General features: G+C 41.6%; 1 protein-coding gene across 1 annotated transcript; it reads left to right on the top strand.

Annotated features, from left to right (window-relative positions):
* Positions 1–12,441: 12,441 nt before the first annotated feature.
* On the top strand, positions 12,442–21,981 carry LOC137097288 (uncharacterized). The gene is made up of 3 exons (XM_067469529.1): positions 12,442–12,530; positions 12,621–13,085; positions 21,635–21,981. The coding sequence occupies exons 1-3, from the start codon at positions 12,485–12,487 to the stop codon at positions 21,979–21,981; spliced, it is 858 nt and encodes a 285-aa protein (XP_067325630.1). The 5' UTR covers positions 12,442–12,484.
* The last annotated feature ends 537 nt before the right edge of the window (positions 21,982–22,518 follow it).

The raw sequence follows: 22,518 nt of genomic DNA, 5'->3' as shown, positions 1-22,518 counted from the left end.
TCACCGGAGCCCCCGGTGCTGCAGTGGATTAAACTGCTGAGCTGCTGAACTTGCAGGTTTGAATCTGGGGAGCAGCGTGAGCTCCTGCTGTTAGCTCCAGCTTCTGCCAACCTAGCAATCCAAAAACATGCAAATGTGAGTAGATCAATAGGTGCCACTCTGGCGGGAAGGTAACGGTGCTTCATGCAGTCATGCCCTGGAGGTGTCTATGGACAATGCCAGCTCTTCAGCTTAGAAATGGAGATGAGCAGCACCAACCCCCAGAGTCAGACACAACTGAACTTAATGTCAGGGGAAAACCTTTACCTTTACACAAATAACCCCCAACACACACACACACACCATAAAAATGTCCTCCACACCCCAAAATAGATGAACTGAACCAAAAATCTCAAAAAGAATTAGAATAGACTTGATAATGTGTTTGAAGTTCTCCATTTCATCTTAGAAAATACACTACTATGCGTGACAGGGATAAACACATCCCAGAAAAGAAATGCCATTCAGTCAATGGAAAAATGTCTGCAAATTACAACGAGGAAATGGATGTAGCACAAGAGAAAATGTAAGGGACACCATAACTTAAATGCAGGGAGCTCACCAGAATAAAAAAAAAACTTCACCTGTTTATAGAATAGAACTTGGATATTGATTGTGGAGGCTTTTATTCTCTCTCAGTCCTGCCCCTGTGTTAGCTGGTGGGTTTATGCAAAGACAAGAGAGACTCCCCTTCCTTTTTATACCCAGAACACATCTGGCCAGAGACAGACTTTCCTGTTGCAGCACACAGCGGCTAAGATCCAGTCCACCCTTTGGCAATGCAAGTCCTCTTTTCAGTACTTGTTGCCCTGACTGCCTCCTCCTCATGTATGTTGGGATCTAAATTGAAGTGATATTGTGGTTGTGGGTGCCTTAAGTTTATGTGTCTTAAGAAGCTTTCTTCTCCCTTCCTCCTTCTTCCAGGTGTCCTTTCACAAGTGGTGCTGACCCAGCCAGATTCAGTGTTAACAAAACCTGGAGAATCCCATAAAATGACCTGTGTTACCAGTGGATTCACTCTTCGTGACTACGGGATGAACTGGGTCAGACAGAAACCAGGCAAAGGATTGGAATGGCTCGTTTACTATTACAGTTCTGGGAGCAACTACTATTCCTCTACAATCCAGGGAAGATTCACAGCCTCTAAGGACAGCACCAACTTCTATCTGCAAATGAACAACCTCAAAGCAGAAGACACTGCAGTCTATTACTGTGCAAGATCCACAGTGAGAGGGATCCCAGCAGAGCTCAGACAAAATCCCTTGGCTGCATGAACTTGAGAGCAAAGTCCCCAGAGGGGGGAGAGGAAAGCCACAAATGAGAGACTTGTAATTCAGGAGAGAGATACAAAAGGACGGAAAGATTCATCAGTTTGTGCTTACATCCAAATTCAGCCTTTATGTGTGTGTGTGTTTATGTATGTGTGTATAGATAGATAGATAGATAGATAGATAGATAGATAGATAGATAGATAGATAGATAGATAGATGCTTGATGACATACTCATCTTTTTTCACTTAGCTTCAGGAATTCATTGGTGGCATTTGGGTTGAAATAATGGAACAAATAAAAAGAGATGATTATAAACCTTTCTAGCTTGTGATCAGAAGTAGACATTTTAGATATTTTTAGAATTTGAGCATTATTTTTGAGGAACATGCCTTAATAATTAAAAAGAATCTTCCAGAATATTCAAAGATGACAACAACCCTGAACTGTGTGCTGGTTCTGGGCAGAAAGCGGTGAACACATTTTGTGAGGGAAAAGTTGCAAACCATGAGTTGCCTGCAAAAATGACATCATTTTTGCTTGCAGCAGGAAGAAAATTCATCAAACAGCTTCATTCACTCTCACATTAAGTAATGGAGATTTTTTCCTTCTCAAATATTTAATATTCAAAAATGTGAAAGGAAATATTGCACCTGCAATTTTGAAAAGGCCAAGTTCAGAATGAAGATAACCACATTCTTTTCCCTTCCACATAGCTTTGCAAGAGAGAAAGGGGGGAATTGGAAACCAATTTCAGTATCAATATACAGAGATTCAAGTAAAAACTGATCCTAAAAAATATAAATGGCTCATTTTTATTTGCCTCACAGAGATTTTTTTTCCTCTATAAAAATGTCCTCCATACCCCAAAAGAGATGAACTGAACCAAAAATCTCAAAGATAACTAAAATAGACTTGGAAATGTGTTTGATGTTCCCAATTTCATCTTAAAATATGCACTCTTGTGGATGACAGGATAACCACATCCCACAAAAGAACCCCATGCAGTCAGTGGAAAAAAATGTCCTCAAAATAAAATTAAGAAATGGATGGTGTACCAGAAAAAAAAATGTAAGGGACACCATAACTTAAATTCAGGGAACTCACCAGGAAACTAAAATAGCTTCATGTGTTTATAGAATAAATCTGAGATCTTGGATATTGGGGCTTTTTATACTGTTTCAGTCCTCCCCCTGTGTTTGCAGGTGGGTTTATGCAAAGCCAAGAGGGCTTCCCATTCCTTTTTAAAACCAAAACTTATCTGACCAGAGACATAATTTCCTGTTGCAGTCCACAGCAACTAATCTCCAATCCGTCCTTCTGCAATGCAATTCCTCTGGCCAATACTCCTTGCCCTGGCTGCCTCCTCCTCATGTATGCTGGGGTTTTCACTTAAAGAAATCTATATTATAAATGGATGTGAAGTTGTGGTTGTGATTGTTTTGAATTTCCATGTCTTAAGAAGCCCTCTTCTTCCTTTTTCTTCCAGGTGTCTTCTCACAAGTGGTGCTGACACAGCCAGGTTCAGTATCGAAGCAACCTGGAGAATCCCTTAAGTTGACCTGTGCTACCAGTGGATTCACTCTTAGTGACTACTGGATGAACTGGGTCAGACAGAAACCAGGCAAAGGATTGGAATGGCTTGTTTACTATTACAGTTCTGGGAGCAACTACTATTCCTCTACAATCCAAGGAAGATTCACAGCCTCTAAGGACAGCACCAACTTCTATCTGCAAATGAACAACCTCAAAGCAGAAGACACTGCAGTATATTACTGTGCAAGAGACACAGTGAGAGGGATCCCAGCAGAGCTCACACAAAATCCCTTGGCTGCATGAACTTGAGAACAAAGTCACCAGAGGGGGCAGGAGAAAACCACAAATGCAAAAGAGATATACCAGTGCAGGGCAAGATTCAAACCATCTCACATCAGCAATTATTTCTCCATCTCTGTGTGATTTGTGGTTGTGTGGGTGTTGTTTGCTATAGCCATTTGTTTAGTTTCAAGTCCTTGAACAGAATTCCCTCTGCTGATTTAGAAGCCAAGATAGACCTGCCTTCCTACCAATAGAATGAACAAAATTGTGTAGGCATTCCTATTTTATTTATTTTTTACAGTATTTATATTCCGCCCTTTTCACCTCCCAGGGGATTTAGGGCAGATTACAATGTACACATACATGGCAAACATTCAATGCCATAGACATACAACACATATAGACAGACAATCAGAGAATAGTTAACATTCCACTTTTCTGGCCACCAGGGAAGTTGTTGCTTCACCATCCATCTGCAACATTGATGAAGTACTTCCACATTCCCTGCATGATTTGCTGGATATTTTTTTTATGGCCTCGTAAATTAGTCAAATTAGTCTCCCCACACATAGGTGGTACCTAATTTTCCTACTTGACAGATGCAACTGTCTTTTGGGTTGCAAAGGTCGACAACAAGCTACACAATTGGTCATAAGCTCACTGACCTGGGCTGGCTTCAAACTCATGACCTTTCAGTCAGTAGTGATCTTAATGCAGCTGACACCCAGCCAGCTGCGCCACAGTCCCAGTACTTCAATTATTCAATTCACCATAATTTTCTACTCCTTTAAATATGAATTTTTCCACTACATTTGGCCTTCAGCTAGGCACTATTCATTTCATTTGGTCATCAAAGGTGTCAGAAGATCACAAGATGCTTCTGTTTGGAAAGACCCATCCCATGCATGCATCCTAACCAGAAAAATAGTCTTCATTCTTATCTACAGTAAGGACCCTGGGTGGAACTGTATGTTAATATCACTTTATTGATGATCGTGCCATTACTGCTCAAGCAGGGAGCTTTGAGATGGTTGAACAGAAGCTCTCTGAAGCTCTAGGTGCTATTACTGCCTACTACAGGGAAAACCAGCTGATCCCCAACACATCTAAAACACAGACATGTGCTTTTCACCTTAAGAACAGACAAGCATCCCGAGCAATGAGGATGACCTGGGAAGGCATCCCACTGGAGCATTGCAGTACACCCAAATACCTGGGAGTCACTCTGGACCGTGCTCTGACCTACAAGAAGCACTGCCTGAATATCAAGCAAAAAGTGGGCGCTAGAAACAATATCATACGAAAGCTGACTGGCACAACCTGGGGATCACAACCAGACACAGTGAAGACATCTGCTCTTGTGCTATGCTACTCTGCTGCTGAGTATACATGTCCAGTGTGGAACACATCTCACCACACTAAAACAGTGGATGTGGCTCTTAATGAGACATGCCGCATTCTCACGGGGTGTCTGCGCCCTACACCACTGGATTACACTGTTTAGCCAGTATTGCACCACCTGACATCCGCCGGGAAGAAGCAGCCAATAGGACCAAGGCAGTGACATCTCCAGCTCATCCCTTGTTTGGGTACCAGCCAGCACATCAACAACTTAAATAAAGATCTATAGAGACACTCGCTGAAACACCTCAGCAAGCAAGAGTCCAAAAGTGACAGACTCAAATCCAGAAGCTCAATCAATGGCTGATACCAAATGAGAGACTCCCTCCTGGGCACACAGAAAACTGGATGACTTGGAAGGCACTGAACAGACTGCGCTCTGGCACCACGAGATGCAGAATCAAGCTTAAGAAATGGGGCTACAAAGTGGAATCCACGACATGCGAGTGTGGAGAAGAGCAAACCACTGACCACCTGCTGCAATGCAACCTGAGCCCTGCTACATGCACCTTCTTGTGGCAACACCAGAAGCATTCCAAGTGGCCAGCTACTGGTCAAAGGACATTTAATCAACTACCAAGCTTGCAAACTTTGTGTTTTGTTTGTTTGTTTGTTAAAATGCAATACAATTGTTTGGTTGCTCCTGACATGATAAATAAATATCACTTTATTGAATGTTAAATACTGTAGAGCTACGGTGGTGCAACAGATGAAACCATTGAGCTGCTGAACTTGCTGACTGGAAGGTTGGTGGTTCACATCCATGGGGTGGTGTGAGCTCCTGCTGTGAGCCCCAGCTCCTGCCAATCTAGCAGTTTGAAAACATGCACATGTGAGTAGATCAATAGGTACTGTCTCAGTGCAAAGGTAAACAGCACTCCTTACAGAAAGAAACCAGACAAAGGATTGGAAGTGCTTTTTTGGTATATTTGTGCTGAGAGCAACTGTTCCCCTATAATCCAGGGGGATTCACAGCCTCTAAGGACAGCACCAGCTTCAAATTGGTCAAACAACTTCAGGTGGAACTAAGTGTCCATTTCATCTAGTCTCACATTCAGGAATGGAGATTTATTCCTCCTAAAAAAATAATCTTCAAAAAAAGGAGAAATGAAATATTGCACCTGAAATTATTATAAAAGGCAAAGTTCAGAATAAAGGTGACCACATTCATTTCCCTTCCACATAGTCGTAAGAAAATGGTTAACCTTTGTGACAGAACTTGCTGGAACCCAATTTTGGTATCAATATACTGAGATTCAAGTACAACCTGATCCTGAAAAAATAAACGGGTAATTTTATATTTGCCTCACATAGATTTTGCCTCCAAAAATATCCTCCATACCCCAAAAGAGATTAACTGAACCAAAAATCTCAGGAATAACTAAAATAGACTTGAGAATGTTTTTGAAGTTCTCCATTTCCTCTTGGAAAATGCACTTTTGTGGGTGACAGGATAACCACATTCCACACAAAAAACAACCATGCAGCCCGTGAAAGAATGTCAGCAAAATACAATGAAAAGTGGGATGGTGCACAAGAAAAAATGTAAGGGACACCATAACATAAATGCAGGGAGCTCACCAGGAAAAAAAAAATAGCTTCACGTGTTTATAGAATAGATCTGGGATCTTGGTTGTGGGGGCTTTTATTCTGTCTCAGTCCTGCCCTTGTGTTTGCTGATAGGTTTATGCAAAGGCAAAAGGGACTCCCCTTCCTTCTTAAACCCAGAAATTATCTCAACAGAGGCAGACTTTTCTGTTGCAGCACACAGTAACTAAGAGCCAGTCCATCCTTTGGCAATGCAAGTCCTCTTTTCAGTACTCGTTGCCCTGACTGTCTCCTCTTCATGTATGTCTTTGGATATAAATTGAAGTGATGCTGTAGTTGTGGCTGCTTTGAATTTCCATGCCTTAAAAAGCTTTCTTCTCCCTTCCTACTTCTTCCAGGTGTCTTCTCACAAGTGGTGCTGACCCAGTCAGATTCGGTGTTAACAAAACCTGGAGAATCCTATAAGTTGACCTGTGTCACCAGTGGAATCACTCTTAGCAACACCTGGATGAACTGGATCAGACAAAAACCAGGCAAAGGACTGGAATGGCTTCTTGACTATCTTAATGCTGGGAGCAACAACTATTCCCCTACAATCCAAGGGCGATTCACAGCCTCTAAAGACAGCACCAACTTCTATCTGCAGATGAATAACCTCAAAGCAGAAGACACTGCAGTCTATTACTGTGCAAGATACACGGTGAAAGAGATCCCAGCAGAGCTCGGACAAAATCCATTGGCTGCATGAACTTGAGAGCAAAGTCACCAGAAGGGGCAGAGGAAAGCCACAAATGAGAGATTTGTAATGCAAAAGAATTATACCAAAGGAGGCCAAGATTCATCACTCTACAGTATTCAAATAACCTCACATCCTCCATAATTTGTCTATGTTTGTGTGGATGACCATTTCCTGTAGTCATTTGCTTGAATACATTCCATATTTTTAGAGTTTTTAAATCCCTCAACAGAATTCCTCTGCTTTCTTTAAAAGTCAAGTACAGGACTTTCTGCTTTCCTACCAAAAGAGTGAACAAATTGCTTAGGCATTGATATATATTGGGATTTAATCATTGAATTCACTTCATCATGGATTCTCGACTCCTTTCAAAACTAATTTTCCCACTCATTCAGCCTATGGCTAAGCACTATTCATTTCTTTCGGTCATCAAAGGTGTTTTAAGTGCACAATATATTTCTGTTTGTAAAGACTCATCCCATGCATACATCCAAACAAGGACATATGTCAAGACAGGACTTCAGGTGAAACAATATGTTCATTTCATATAAAGCCCTAAACGACTCCGGCCCTGATTACCTCTCCGAACGTATTCTCCCCTATGAACCATCAAGATTATTAAGATCGTCTGGAGAGGCCCTGCTCTCGGTCCCACCGGCCTCGCAAGCGTGTCTGGTGGGGACGAGGGACAGGGCCTTCTCGGTGGTGGTCCCTCGACTCTGGAACTCTCTCCCACTGGAGATCAGAACCGCCCCTTCTATCCTGACATTTAGGAAACAGGTGAAGACTTGGTTATGGAGACAGGCATTCGACGAGTGAGCCAACACCCTGAGATATAGATGGAGGATGATGAGCAACGATTTTAGTGTGACGACTGACCATTATAGTTATTGATTGTAATTGCTGTTTTAATGTTTTACTGTAATATGTATTATGATGTTTTATTGATTGTATGTGATATTATGGTTGGAAACCGGTCTGAGTCCCTCAAGAGGTGAGAAGGTCGGTATACAAAACTTTTAAATAAATAATAAATAAATAAATAAATAAATAAATAAATAAATAAATAAATATACTCTCTATCTATGAAGGAAACAATCACCAGTATTTAAAAATACTGGTGACTCTTTCCTTCATAGATAAAAAGTTTTCAAATCTGAAGGATGAAGTTTTGCATCTGTGGTCCTCTGCAAACACAAAAAAGACAATGGAAATGACTACATTATATTTTCCTGCCATGTAGTTGTAAAACCGGGGAGCCATTGAAAGAGTGGGTGGCAATACAATTTCAGCATCAATTTAGTACAATAAGAAAGGATTTGAAGACATCCTGAGCCCAAGTGAATAAATAGGTCACTTTTTATTTACCTCACATAGATTTTCATTCTTTAAAACTCCCATCCTTCCATCCTAAAAATTATCAAATGTGGAGGTTGGGAGTCAACTTTTCATCAATATATAGTAAGGACTTGAGAGTATATACATCAAGCATACATCACACACAGTTGTTGAGACAACTGTGTGCAAAGCACAGTGAGCAGGTGAATATACCACAAGTACGAATGTAAAGGACACCATGATTTGAGTGTAGAGAATGCACCAGAAAAACATACAATCAAATATTAGTATAGCTCCAGGATCTTCATTTTGGTGGTTTTTTATTTTGGGTCAGCCTTGTACCCTTTGTTTATTGTCACAAAGGAAATAAAGTAATCTTTATTATTATGTGGTTTTCAGTTGTTTTGGTGGTCTTTTTGTGGTCATTTCCTGGAATAAAATTTACATCCTTGAAGATTTTTAATCCCTCAACATAATTCCCTCTGATGTTTTTAGTAATCAAGATATAACACCCTGCCTTCCTACGGGTAGAGTGAACAAATTGCCCAGGCAGGACTATATACATTGATTTAATCATCAGTCTCAATCCATCATAGATTCTCTACTTTTTTTCCAAATTAATGTTCTCCCCAATTCTTTACATTAAGTACTACAGTATTTATTCCATTTGATCATAAAGGTGTAATTGCGTCTATTTGTAAAGGTTCATTCTGTGCTAGCAAGGACATGCATAGAATCATAGAATCAAAGAGTTGGAAGAGACCTCAGGGGCCATCCAGTCCAACCCCCTGCCAAGAAGTAGGAATATTGCATTTAAATCACCCCTGACAGATGACCATCCAGCCTCTGTTTAAAAGAAGGAGCCTCCACCACACTCCGGGGCAGAGAGTTCCACTGCTGAACAGCTCTCACAGTCAGGAAGTTCTTCCTCATGTTCAGGTGGAATCTCCTCTCTTGTAGTTTGAAGCCATTGTTTCATATCCTAATCTCCAGGGAAGCAGAAAACAAGCTTGCTCCCTCCTCCTTGTGGCTTCCTCTCACACATTTATACTTGGCTATCATATTTCCTCTCAGCCTTCTCTTCTTCAGACTAAACATGCCCAGCTCCTTAACCCGCTCCTCATAGGGCTTGTTCTCCAGACCCTTGATCATTTGAGTCACCCTCCTCTGGACACATTCCAGCTTGTCAATATCTCTCTTGAATTGTGGTGCCCAGAATTGGACACAATATTCCAGATGTGGTCTAATCAAAGCAGAATAGAGGGGTAGCATTACTTCCTTAGATCTAGACACTATGCTCCTATTGATGCAGCCAAAATACCATTGGCTTTTTTGCCGCCACATCACATTGTTGGCTCATGTTTAACTTGTTGTCCACGAGGACTCCAAGATCTTTTTCACACGTACTGCTCTCAAGCCAGGCATTGTCCCCCATTCTGTATCTTTGCATTTTGTTTTTCCTGCCAAAGTGGAGTATCTTGCATTTGTCACTGTTGAACTTCATTTTGTTAGTTTTGGCCCATCTCTCTAATCTGTCAAGATCGTTTTGAATTCTACTCCTGTCCTCTGGAGTATCGGCTCTCCCTCCCAATTTGGTGTCGTCTGCAAACTTGATGATCCTGCCTTCTAGCCCTTCATCTAAGTCATTAATAAAGATGTTGAACAGGACCGGGCCCAGGACGGAACCCTGCGGCACTCCGCTCATCACTTCTTTCCAAGATGAAGAGGAAGCATTGGTGAGCACCCCCTGGGTTCGTCCATTTAACCAATTACTGATCCACCTCACCATAGTTTTGCCTAGCCCACATTGGACTAGTTTGTTTGCCAGAAGGTCATGGGGGACCTTGTCGAAGGTCTTACTGAAATTCAACTTGTGTCGTGCCTCCAGATCAGAATCCAAATGGAACAGGATGTCCATTTCACTTACTATCCCTTTGAAATGTTGGTGATCATTTCCTTCATATATTGTTGCTTTTTATGGTTGAGGATATGCAAATATACAAATGACATCCCATTCAGATCAGTGATATAATGACTCTGCCCCAATTACAACCATATAATATTGGTGCTAGTCTGTGTTCATTTTAGACTTCATCTCTTTCACAGAAAAAGAAGAAATGTTCCATTGGATCCCTCTCCTTGTCTTTTTAACAGTTTGCCATGGTAGCATTTACTTTTTCAAATAAAGAAAATTGTGTTGTTTTCATATGCCTGAAAAATTCAAGCTTGTTTTTCTCTTCCAGATGCACAATCAGAGATCCGGTTGGAAGAGTCTGGAGGGGGTTTGAAGAAACCTGGAGGCTCTGCCCACCTTTCCTGTCGGACCACTGGGTTCCCCTTCAAAGACTACTGGATGTTGTGGGTGAGACAAGCCCCTGGGAAAGGCCTGGAATGGGTTGCACGAATGCATCCAACAGATTCAGCCCATATTTACTACTCAAATGCAGTGAGAGGTCGCTTCATCATCTCTCGAGATAATACAAACAGTTTACTGTATCTACAAACGAACAGCCTGAAACCTGAAGATACTGCTGTGTACTATTGTGCAAGAGACACAGTGAAAAAATGGGATGTGAAGCTAAGCAAAAACCTTCCTTCTAGTGCCCAATCTTTCTAGTCTGATTTCTCCCTACTGTGTCTGAAGGAAGAAATTGTCTTTCAGTGGAGATGTATGCACAGAATGATCTGGCATGGCTATGCTCCATTAAGTTCAGCTGGTGTGCTTTGACCTGAAGGTCCTAGGCCCCAGTTTGTTGTGAGGACATACCAACATCAAGGGTGTCGCAACAGTTTATTCCCAAGGGTTTGCAAGAGTTCTCTTTTGTGGCCTCATTCCCAGGGAAACTCTTTCATAAGAGGGACCAAAGCTGACAGAATAGGTCTCAATCAAGAAGATTCTGAACCAATGCCCACCTTAAAAAAAGAGGTTGCATAAAGAAGGCAGGCTGGTGTCCATTAAAAATTGTCTATCAATCTTGTTTTTTCTTCATCTTTTCATTTTTAGAAAAAAAAATAAGAAAGTAATTGGGAAATTATGGGGGAAGTACAGGTTGTGTTGTAGTTTAGGGTGAGGACTTTGGAATTCTCAGCTTAGAGAGGTCCTCAGCTTCCATAAGTTACATTTCCCAGATTTCTGCAGGTAGCAGCCACATGATAGAAAAAGTAAAAGCTCCACTTTAAAATGCTAATGTGATTGTCAACCTTATCACACATGCTGCAGTGGTGCTGTTCTTAATGGAGAAGGCAGCCATTTTGATCTGCCTCCTTTCAGCGCATTTTGCCAGTTGGCCTGGCAATCTCACAGAGGGAAGTGAGGTGCACACACAGTGAGTGTGGCTCCCCTCCATTCCCCAGGCAACATGGGAGGCTTCCAGTGTTGCCAGTCCAGGCCTGGGTGGTGGAGAGAAGCTGCGCACACACCTCATTTCCCTCAGTGAGATTGCCAGGCCAACCGGCCAAATGTGCCGAAAGGAGGCAAGGTGAAACTACTGCCTCTGCCTCCTCCATTAAGAACAGCACTGCCATTGCATGTGTGGAGAGGTCCCCTGGCAACTGGGAATAAAGGAGCAGAAGGCCAAATCAGTTGCCCCACCCGCAGCTCTCTCTCTGCAATGCTTTTCCCATTACATGGGGAAAGCGACATCCTCCCGGTGAGGACCCAATGGAGCCAGCACAACTCAAGAAGCCTTCCATGCTAGGGTGAAAGCCTCCAGCAACACTGTCAGCTTGGTAGGGCGCAGAGACTCCACCAGAAGTCATACAACATTGTGTGATATCTAGCATGGGCCTCTGTTCTCCAGATGGGGTGAAAGCATTCTAGGACACTGATTTTACCCCATATGATGAGGTTGTAGGAATGCATCAACACCATAGAATTCATGCAACAGTACTCCTTTAAATCCCATGGCTCAATGCTATGGAATCATAGGATTTGTACTTCTTCAGAGCTTACTTAAATTATGTAACCTCTTTGTGGCTTCTTTGCTCTTTGTTACAAGCTACCATGGATGGAAATCAATTTCTTCTATTGCTGAGCAGATACGTTTGTTTTTTGTTTTGTTTTTTACATTCACAGTAACATCTCCCTCCTAATAAAGTCCCTTGGATTTAATATTTTCCCTCTTTCTTACTGTAATTCTCATTTCCAAAAGCTCATAAAGTGGGTTGCTGAAGCCTTGCCCTTCTGCTTTATTTGGCAGGGCATGCAAATACGCAAGTACCTTCCGGTTCGGGTTTGGAATATAATCCTCCTACTCAACCAGGCTGGTAGACACAACACTGTGTGCCTTTATTAACTCGCTGTTTTATTATTCCTAACGCAAAAGAAGTACAGATATGATAGCTTGGCTTCACTTCGTTTTCATTTGCACACTTTTCCAAGGTATTTTTTATTTCATTTTAAGTAAATTAAAAGTATTACATTCTATCCTTACTCTGATTGAGTATAATTTAATGTGTTTTCTTTTTCTAGAAGTTAAATTGGAAGTGAAATTGGAAGAGTCTGGAGGGGGTCTAAAAAGGCCTGGAGACTCCCTTTTAATGTCTTGTAAAGCTTCTGGTTTTACGTTCAGCAACTACTACATGGTTTGGGTGAGACAAGCTCCTGGAAAGGGCCTGGAATGGGTTGCACAAATGCATCCAACAAATGCAGCTGACATTTTCTACTCAAATGCAGTGCGAGGCCGCTTTATCATCTCCCGGGATAATACAAACAGTTTACTCTATCTGCAAATGAGCAGCTTGAAACCTGAAGACACTGCTGTGTACTATTGCGCAAGGGACACAGTGAGAAAAAAGCATGTGAAGCCAAGTAAAAACCTTCCTTCCAGTGCCCAATCTTTCTACTCTGATTCCTCCCTGCTGTGCCTGAAGGAAGAAATTGCATCTCAGTGGGGATGTATGGTCTGGTGTGGCTATGCTCCATTAAGCCCAGCTGGTGCGTGTTGACCTGGAGGTCCTTGGCCCCAATTTGTTGTGAGGACATGCCAACATCAAGGGTGTTGTGACAGTTGATTCCCAAGGGCTTGCAAGAGTTCTCCTTTCGTGGCCTCATTTCCAAAGCAACATTTTCATAACAGGGCCAAAGTTACTAAAGCTGACAGAATAGGTCTCAATCAAGAAGATTCTGAACCTTTAAACAGAGGCTGGATGGCCATCTGTCAGGGGTGATTTGAATGCAATATTCCTGCTTCTTGGCAGGGGGTTGGACTGGATGGCCCATGAGGTCTCTTCCAACTCTTTGATTCTATGATTCTATGATTCAATGCCCTTCATGAAAAAGGTTGCTTAAAGAGGAGTCCATTGAAAATATTGTCTATCTTGTCTTTTCTTTATCTTCTCATTTTTAGAAAACATAAGAAAGTAATTGGGAAATTATGGGAGAAGTTCCAAAATTAACAAAATGAAGCTCAACAGTGACAAATGCAAGATACTCCACTTAGGCAGAAAAAAATGAAATGCAAAGATACAGAATGGGGGACGCCTGGCTTGAGAGCAATATGCGTGAAAAAGATCTTGGCATCCTTGTGGACAACTAGTTAAACATGAGCCAACAATGTGATGTGGCAGCAAAAAAGCCAACAGGATTTTGACCTGCATCAATAGAAGTATAGTGTCTAGATCCAGGAAATTCATGCTACCCCTCAACTCTACCTTGGTTGGACCACGAGGTCTCTTCCGACTCTATGATTCTATAAATACACGTTGTGTTGTAGTTTAGCGTGAGAACTTCAGAATTCTCAGAGAAAGAGGTCCTCAGCTTCCCTAAATTACGTTTCCCAGATGTCTGCAAGTGGCAGCCACAAGATAGGAAAGCTAGAGCCTCAATTTAAAGCATGTGATTTTTGACCCTGGTGGTGCTGCTATTAATTAAGGAGGCAGTCATTTCACCTCGCCTCCTTTTGTCACGTTCTGCTGGTTGGCCTAGCAATCCCACAGGTGGAAGTCAGGTGTGCGCTCAGTTAGTGTACCTTCCTTCCACCACCCGGGCAACATGAGAGGCTTCCAGTTCTGCCAGTTCCAGGCCTGATGGCAGAGAAAAGCCATGTGCATGGCGCACACGCCTCACTTCTCTCCGTGGGAGCAGCAGGCCAACTGGTGAAATGCACCGAAAGGAGGCAAAGCAAAACAACTGCCTCCACATCCTCCATAGTATTGCCACTGCATGTGTGGAGAGGTTGAAAGTCCCACTTCACCTGGCAACTGGGAAGAAAGGAGGAACAGCAAGCCAAATCGGTCACCCCACACGCAGCTCCCTCTCTGCAATGCTTTCCCCATCACATGGGGAAAGCAGCACTCTCCTGGCGAGACCCCAATGGACCCAACACAACACAGGAAGCCTCCCATGCTGGGGTGAAAGCCTGCTGACTGTTTTCAACCTGGTAGGGGACAGGGACTCCACCAGAAGTCATGCAACATTGTGTGATGTCTACAAAGCATGGCTCTCTGTTCTCCAGATGGGGTGAAAGTGTCCTAGGACACTGATTTTACCCAGTATAATGAGGTCGTAGGATTGCATCTAAACCATACAATTCATGCAACAGGACTCCTTTAAATCCCATGCTCAATGCTAAGGAATCATAGTATTTGGGGTTCTTCAATGTCTTCAGCCTTCTTTGCCAATGAGTGCTGGTGCCTCACCGAACTGCAAATCCCAGAATTCCAAAGCAGTAAACCAGGGTAGTTAAAGGGATAACAAATTGCATCAATTCTACAATGTAGATGCACCCTAATTTTGGTCTCTAATTTGGTAAACATACACTTCAGAAGAGTTATTAGAAGCCTGGCACAGGGAGAAAGTGAGCTACAGAAGGTTGAAGGAAGGCAGGTACAGAGGAAATGGGAAGCAGGCATCAGCCAACTGACCAGAAGGTTCAATTTGCGGCACAATAAATGCCTTCATAAAACTAAACAGGAACAGGACAAAGGACGACATATTTATTGATCCCATTCATCTTTTTCTCCATCCACATTTGGACCTCAAAGAACAAGGCAAAGTGTATCTTGTTGTAAATTTGCCCAAGATAATCAAGGGTCTGGTTTGTGGTGTAGAAAAGTTAATAGACGACCATTGCAGCTGAAACTGTACCTCTCTCCACATAAGATGCCATATTACATGCAAATAAGAAAACAGTCCAAAATATGGAAATTGATAGGTTAATTTATGGAGGCTTGTTCCACCACACTTTTCACATCACACACGCCAATTTGGGAGGAATCCCATGTTCAGTGATGTCATCACTGGAATAATGTGAGACCACCATCTATAGCAGTGTTTCTCAACCTTCCTAATGCCACGACCGCTTAATACAGTTCTTCATGTTGTGATGGCCCCCAACCACAAAATTATTTTCATTGTTTCATAACTGTCATTTTGCTACTGTTATGAATCGTAATGTAAAAACCTAATATGCAGGATGTATTATCATTCACTGGACCAAATTTGGCACAAATGCCCAATACGCCCAAATTTGAATACTGGTGGGGTTGGGGGGATTGATTTTGTCATTTGGGAGTTGTAGTTGCTGGGATTTATAGTTCACCTACAATCCAAGAGCATTCTGAACCCCACCAACAATGGAATTGGGTCAGACTTCCCACACAGAACCCCCATGGTCAACAGAAAACACTGGAAGGGTTGGTGGGCATTGACCTTGAGCTTTGGAGCTGTAGTTCACCTACATCCAGAGAGCACTGTGGAGTCAAACAATGATGGATCTGGACCAAACTTGGTATGAATACTCAATACCAAATATGGACACTGGTGGAGTTTGGGAAAAATAGAGTTTGACATTTGGGAGTTGTAGTTGCTGGGATTTATAGTTCACCTACAATCAAAGAGCCCCTTGGCCCCCACCAATGATAGAATTGAGCCAAACTTCCCACACAGAATCCCCGTGACCAGCAGAAAACACTGTGTTTTCTAATGGTCTTTGGCAACCCCTCTGGCACCACCTCATGAGCCCCCCCCCCCCCCCCCGGGGTCCCGACCCATAGGTTGAGAAATGCTGATCAAGATAATATATTGCATGTACATATTCTGCTTCCATATTCAACACACCATGAGAAACATAATTCTTTTTCCCCCTTTGAAAGTGGAGAGACTAACTGCCCCAGGACTTGTGCAGTTCCCCCTGCTCCATCTCCAGATGGAAGACATAGAGTGCAACTATGGTGTATAATTAAAGCAATGTGACACCAGTTTAACTATCATAGCTCAATGCTATGAAATAATGGAATTTGGAGAGGCACCAGACTTCATGGCAGAGAAAGCTAAAAGTCTTGTAAAACTACAGCTCCCAGAATTCCATAGCACGGAGCAGTGGCAGTAAAAGCGGTGTCAAACTAATTTCATTTTAAAGTGTAGATGTATCCTACAAGCAAAACACAGCATTCTTTGGTTGCTTCATGGCACATATCACATCAAAGCGACCTATGATGCATGTGTCTACAATAATATCCTTTTGGACAAAGCTTAGAGTAGCTGGGGGGAAATTGAGGGCAGAAACAAGATGATTATCATTTTTAACTGCTGCTTTGTCTTGAATCTTGTTCTCCTTCTGCTTATCACAAGAGGGCACCATTGAAGTACAGCAGAAAAATAAATAGGCAACCCCATGTGCCTAAAAGACATCGACATTGGTTAGGCAAGCATGCATTCAGCTGCTGGGCTCGTTATTTCTGTAGTTCTTTTGTTGACAGTGACTAATGAACTAATTCCTTAAGAATCTGGGGCATAAAACAGTTCACTGTGGAAAGTGGAGGCAGCCTTAACTCTCATCCTTGAACATATATATATATATATATATATATATATATACACACACACACACACACACACACACACACACACAGACACACACCACTTCTAAAAATATGTAGAGTGGGTAGAATTGCCATGAATACATTCACTGATCCAAATTACTTAAATTATCCAACCTCTTTGTGCTCACTTTGCTCTTTGTTTCAAGCTACCATGGATGGAAATCAATTCCTTCCATTGCTGAGCAGATAAGTTTTGTTGAATTCACATTTAACATTTTTCTTCCAATAAAGTACCTTGGAATCAATAATTTTCCCTATTCCTTACTGTAATTCTCATTTCCAAAAGCTCATAGAGTGGGTTGCTAAAGCCTTGCCCTCCTGCTTTATTTGGCAGGACATGCAAATACGCAAGTACCTTCCGGTTCAGGTTTGGAATATAATCCTCCTACTCAACCAGGCTGGTAGACACAACACTGTGTCTCTTTATTCACTCCCTGTTTTATTATTCCCAAAGCAAAAGAAGTGCAAATATGATAGTTTGGCTTCACTTCGTTTTCATTTGCACACTTTTCCGAGGTATTTTTTTATTTCGTTTTACATAAAAGATGAGTATTACATTTCACCCTTACTCTGAATGAAGTATAATTGTATGTGTTTTCTTTTTCTAGATGCTAAATCGGAAGTGAAATTGGAAGAGTCTGGAGGGGGTCTAAAAAGGCCTGGAGACTCCCTATTAATGTCTTGTAAAGCTTCTGGTTTTACGTTCAGCAGCTACTACATGATTTGGATGAGACAAGCTCCTGGGAAGGGCCTGGAATGGGTTGCAGAGATAGGTACATCCTCAAGTCCCCTTCTCTACTCGGATGCAGTGAGAGGACGCTTCATCATCTCCAGGGATGATTCAAACAGTCTGCTATATTTGCAAATGAACAGCCTGAAAACAGAGGACTCTGCAGTGTATTACTGTGTAAGGAGCACAGTGAAGGAAATTGAATAGGAAGCTAACCAAAAAGTCAGATCCTCTGATCCATCTACGAGGGTTGAATGAAAAGTAATTCCTAAACCTTCGTTACTTGGCTTTGGATGGGAATATTTTAATAAATCAAACGCAGAAATAATCCTTAGAATGTGCTCTTTAACTACCACTATTCACTTTTCCACATAATCACCAGATAATTGGATACATTTCTGCCAAAGATGAACAAGTTTTCTGAAGCTGTCATGGAAGAAGTCAACATTCTGTTTCTGCAACCAGCATCATCAAAGTTCTCTCAACGTCTTCATCAGAAGCATAAAGATGTCCCCGCAGATCTTCTTTCATTATCAGGAACAGAAATGCCAATTATGCTTGAAATTTCTCTCTGAGTGATACAACAAGCATCCTGAATCAATCTGTCAACCTTTTGCTTGTGAAACTCGGTGGTTGCTGTCACAGGACATCCAACTCTTTATTTGGCACGCAAGTCAGATGTTCCCACCTCAACATCTTTAAACTTACTCGCCCAATGATGCACACTACTCACATCAACACAATCACCATAAACAGCTTGCATTCTCTGATGAATCTCCTTTGGGGTGACACCTTCTGCTGTCAAGAATTCAATGACTGCACATTGCTTAAGTTGCATTGACCAACCGTCTGCACAGGGTTCCATACTTTGCACTTTAACAACACAACTGTTCAATGCTAATGCTTCCTGCCAAAATGGAATTGTAGAGGAGAGTCTACTGAATACGTCAGTACCTACCACATAGCGGTACTGCCATTTGTTGAGGAGTTACAAAGATGGAGGCATTACTTTTCATTCAACCCTTGTATACTGTAACAATTAAGGAAAGCAGTATACGACAAGGCATTTATATGCACAAGCAGCTTGACCTTAGAGTGCTAACTCTCCTGAACAGGAACATTAAAGATGCACCTGGATGAAATATATATTTTTATTAATTTTAGGAGAATAATTTCTGTATTAAATGGTCATTTTGAAATGTTGGTTCAGTAATACAGCAGAGATAAGACGGGTAAGACGGTAGGAATAAGAATAGGCTGAAAATGTGAAGAGCTAGGCACCAGGATGAAACCAAGCAAAGGATTAGAGTGGCTTCTTCGGTATTATGACGCTACGATCAACAATGATTCCCCTACAGTCCAAGAGCGATTCATAGCCTCTAAGGGCAGCACCAATTTCTATCTGCAAATGAACAGCCTCAAAGCAGAAGACACCACAATCTATTGCTTTGGAGCAGACATCAGGCAAAATCCTTGATTAAAATAACTTTATAACAAAGTTTCCAGAGATGCACTCCTTGCTTCCCCCCATGTGATCACCCCGCCAACCAGTGAGGCAAAGCAAGGTGAAGGCTGTTGGAGCATGTAAAGAAATCAGCTAGTGTGTGTGTGTGTGTCAACTATAAAATAATATTCATGAAGCTGATTGGCTGGGCAATGCCTGGGGAGATGGCTGAGCTTGGGACTTTTGGATACTGTTACATTTATCAGGCTTGAGCTGTGCAGGTGCTTGCAGAGAAGCAGACAGAGAGACAGTTTGGAGTGTGCTCTTGCTTCATGAACTGTTGAAGGAGATTATCCACATGGACAAAGAAAGACCATTTTAAATCTCTCTAAAAGGACATTATGTGAGTTAATGCTGCTGATCACATGATTGTACATATGTTGTTCTGAACTACAAAGAGTAAACTACTTGTTCTTTATTGTTCTTCTATGTGGCATATTTTCTTTCTCTGGCAAGGCAGTGTGTGGGTTGGTCAAACGTGAATACACATGAACTTTCATTTTGTCACAAGGGCTGCATGCCTTGCCCTTAAGAGCAGTGCCGCCACTGGCAGCCACCAGACATCTGATGAGGTCATAGATGTGTCTAGTAGGGCTGGGTAACAACGGAAAAAATTGTTTCTAAACTCGTTTCGTTTTTAGGTGGCCCTTGCGTTTGGTATTTTGTAATAATTCTGAAATTTTCCCTATTAAAAATTTCGAAGTTTCCGAAATTTCATAAATTTCGAATTGAGTTGTTAATGGCGGATGCGATTGCGCAATACGCTAAAAAAAACCTCCAAATGGGACAGGGGGAACTTCTGAAGCTTCCCTCTCCCTCTGTTGTTGACTGTTGGTGTGATAATTTATTTTTTTATCACTGATAAAACAAACAACTATAAAAATTGCACCGGACATACGGAAAAAATAAAAACAATTTCGAACCAATTACGAACCAATTACGAAACAATTATGAAATAAATTGAAAAATTAGTTTCGATTTTTAGTTGCTCTTGCATGGCTCAATATCGGATCGTAAGCTAATTTAAATACGAATCAATAACGAATTACGAAATTAACGAACGAAACCGCCCAGCCCTAGTGTCTAGCTATATATTGTGATTCAAACATCCAATTCAATTCATTGTGGAAACCCTACTTTTTATCAAAACTAATTCATATTCATTTCAGTTGGTCATTAAAGGTGTTGCAATATTAAAGTGTGCAATATACTTCTGTTTGTAAAGCTCCATCTCATACATGCATCCATTACACTTATGTGACATCTCCAGGAAGGACTCCAGGGAGAAGAATATGTCACCCTCCCTTCAACTCATTTTATACACTAGGTGGTCTTTAGCAAAATGTTGAGAAATGAAGTTCTACACCCTTTTGCACCTGCAAATTCAAAAGGAGGACCATGATGAAGACCCCCTTGTAGTATTTGCCTACCACATTGCTTAAAAATGGAGAGTCTCACAGCAACCTAAAATGGAGAGTCTTTGAGAGAGAGAGAGTAAGGGTGGTAGTAACCCAATTTCAGCATCAATATAGTACAATACACAGAAATTCAAATACATCATGATACTAAATGGGTCCCTTTTTATTTGTCTCACATGGATTTTTCCACTTAAAATATTCCATTTTCAAATCCTGAAATATGATAAAATTTAAGATGGGGGATGAGCCAAACCAAAATCTCAGAAATACCTGGGATGGACTGCAGAATGTGTGAGAAATCCTCCATTTCACCTTACAAAATACACTTTATAGGGACAACTACATTAGGCTCTACATATATAGAGATATAGATATAGATATATAGATATAACCTTTCGAGGTGTTTAAGCAACTATCTGCAAAGAACGGTGAGCAAAATCTCAGCAATACCTGGGATTGGCAGCACACTGTGCCAAGAAGCCCTCCATTTCATCTTAGAAAACACACATTTATGTGTCAGGAACAACTGCACCAGGCAAAATAAATAGATGAATGAACTACACAGATGTTGAAACAACTGTTTGCAAAGCACAGTGAGACAATGCACGGACCACAAGAAAGAATGTAAAGAGTGCCAAGATTCAGTTGTAAGGAAATTCAGTTGTAGAACAGCACTGGGATCTTGGTTTTGTGGTCTTTTTGTTCTGCATCTGTCTTATCCCTGGGTTTGTTGATAGATTTATGCAAAAGTAACAGATCCACTACTTCCTTTTTAAACCCTGAACATATCTAATCAGAATCAGACTTCCTGGCACAGCATACGAAGTCTGAGATCCAGCCCATCCTTCGGCAATGCGACTCCTTTGGCCAATACTCATTGCACTGGCTGCCACTTTCCCATGTATGTCAGGATTTACCACTTACTGCACATTATAAATTGACAGGATGGATGGCTGTGGGTATTTTGGATTAACCTTGTCCTAAGTAGATCTCTCGCCTTCTTTTTCCAGGTATCCTCTCGCAAGTGGTGCTGGCCAAGTCAGATCGAGAGGTGAAGAAACCTGGAGAATCCCATAAGCTGAACTGTGCCACCAGTGGATTCACTCTTGCCTACTGGATGCGATGGATCAGACAGAAACCAGGCAAAGGATTCGAATGGCTTGTTCAGTATCATAGTTCTGGGAACAACTACTATTCCCCTGAAATCCAAGGGCGAATCACAGCCTCTAGGGATGGCACCAACTTCTACCTGCATGTGAACAACCTCAAAGTAGAAGATACCGCAGTTTATTATTGTGCTTTTTACACAGTGAGACAGATCCCAGCAGACCTCAGACAAAATCCTTTAGCTGCATGAACTGAGAGCAAAGTCACCAGCAGGAGCATAGGAAATCCACAAACGAGAGACTTTTAAGGCAGAAGAGATACACCAAAGGAGAGAAAGATTAGTCACTTTATGCATCTTATTTCACTTTGCTTCAGGAGTTCACGTGGGAGACATTTGACCTGAAATGATGGAATAAAATAAAAGAGATTGTTATAAACCAGTGGTTCCCAACCTTTTTTTGATCAGGGCCCACTTTTATCAAGGACCACTCTCCATCATTAGTACCAAAAGAGTTATGAATCAACTTTTGGTCAACTTTAGACTCAGTTTGGGGTGCTGATTCAGAAAATTGCATTGGATAGACCATATCAGTTCTAGTTTCTGATACAGAACATATGCCATAGTCAGCAATAGGAAAGGAGTAGCAGGTGGTGTGAAAAAAGTGGAAATAAAATAATAAATACAATTAATTAAATAATGTGCTGTCGCACGCTGGGCCTGTGCATCAGACTGTAGACAGGACATAAATTTAATCTGCTCAAACAGATTAAAGGCCCTTGGATTTCC

Source organism: Anolis sagrei, chromosome 6 (genome assembly GCF_037176765.1).
Source record: "Anolis sagrei isolate rAnoSag1 chromosome 6, rAnoSag1.mat, whole genome shotgun sequence".
Lineage (NCBI taxonomy): Eukaryota > Metazoa > Chordata > Lepidosauria > Squamata > Dactyloidae > Anolis > Anolis sagrei.
The sequence above is the reverse complement of the archived record's forward strand: the minus strand, read 5'-3'. Positions and strand labels throughout refer to the sequence as shown.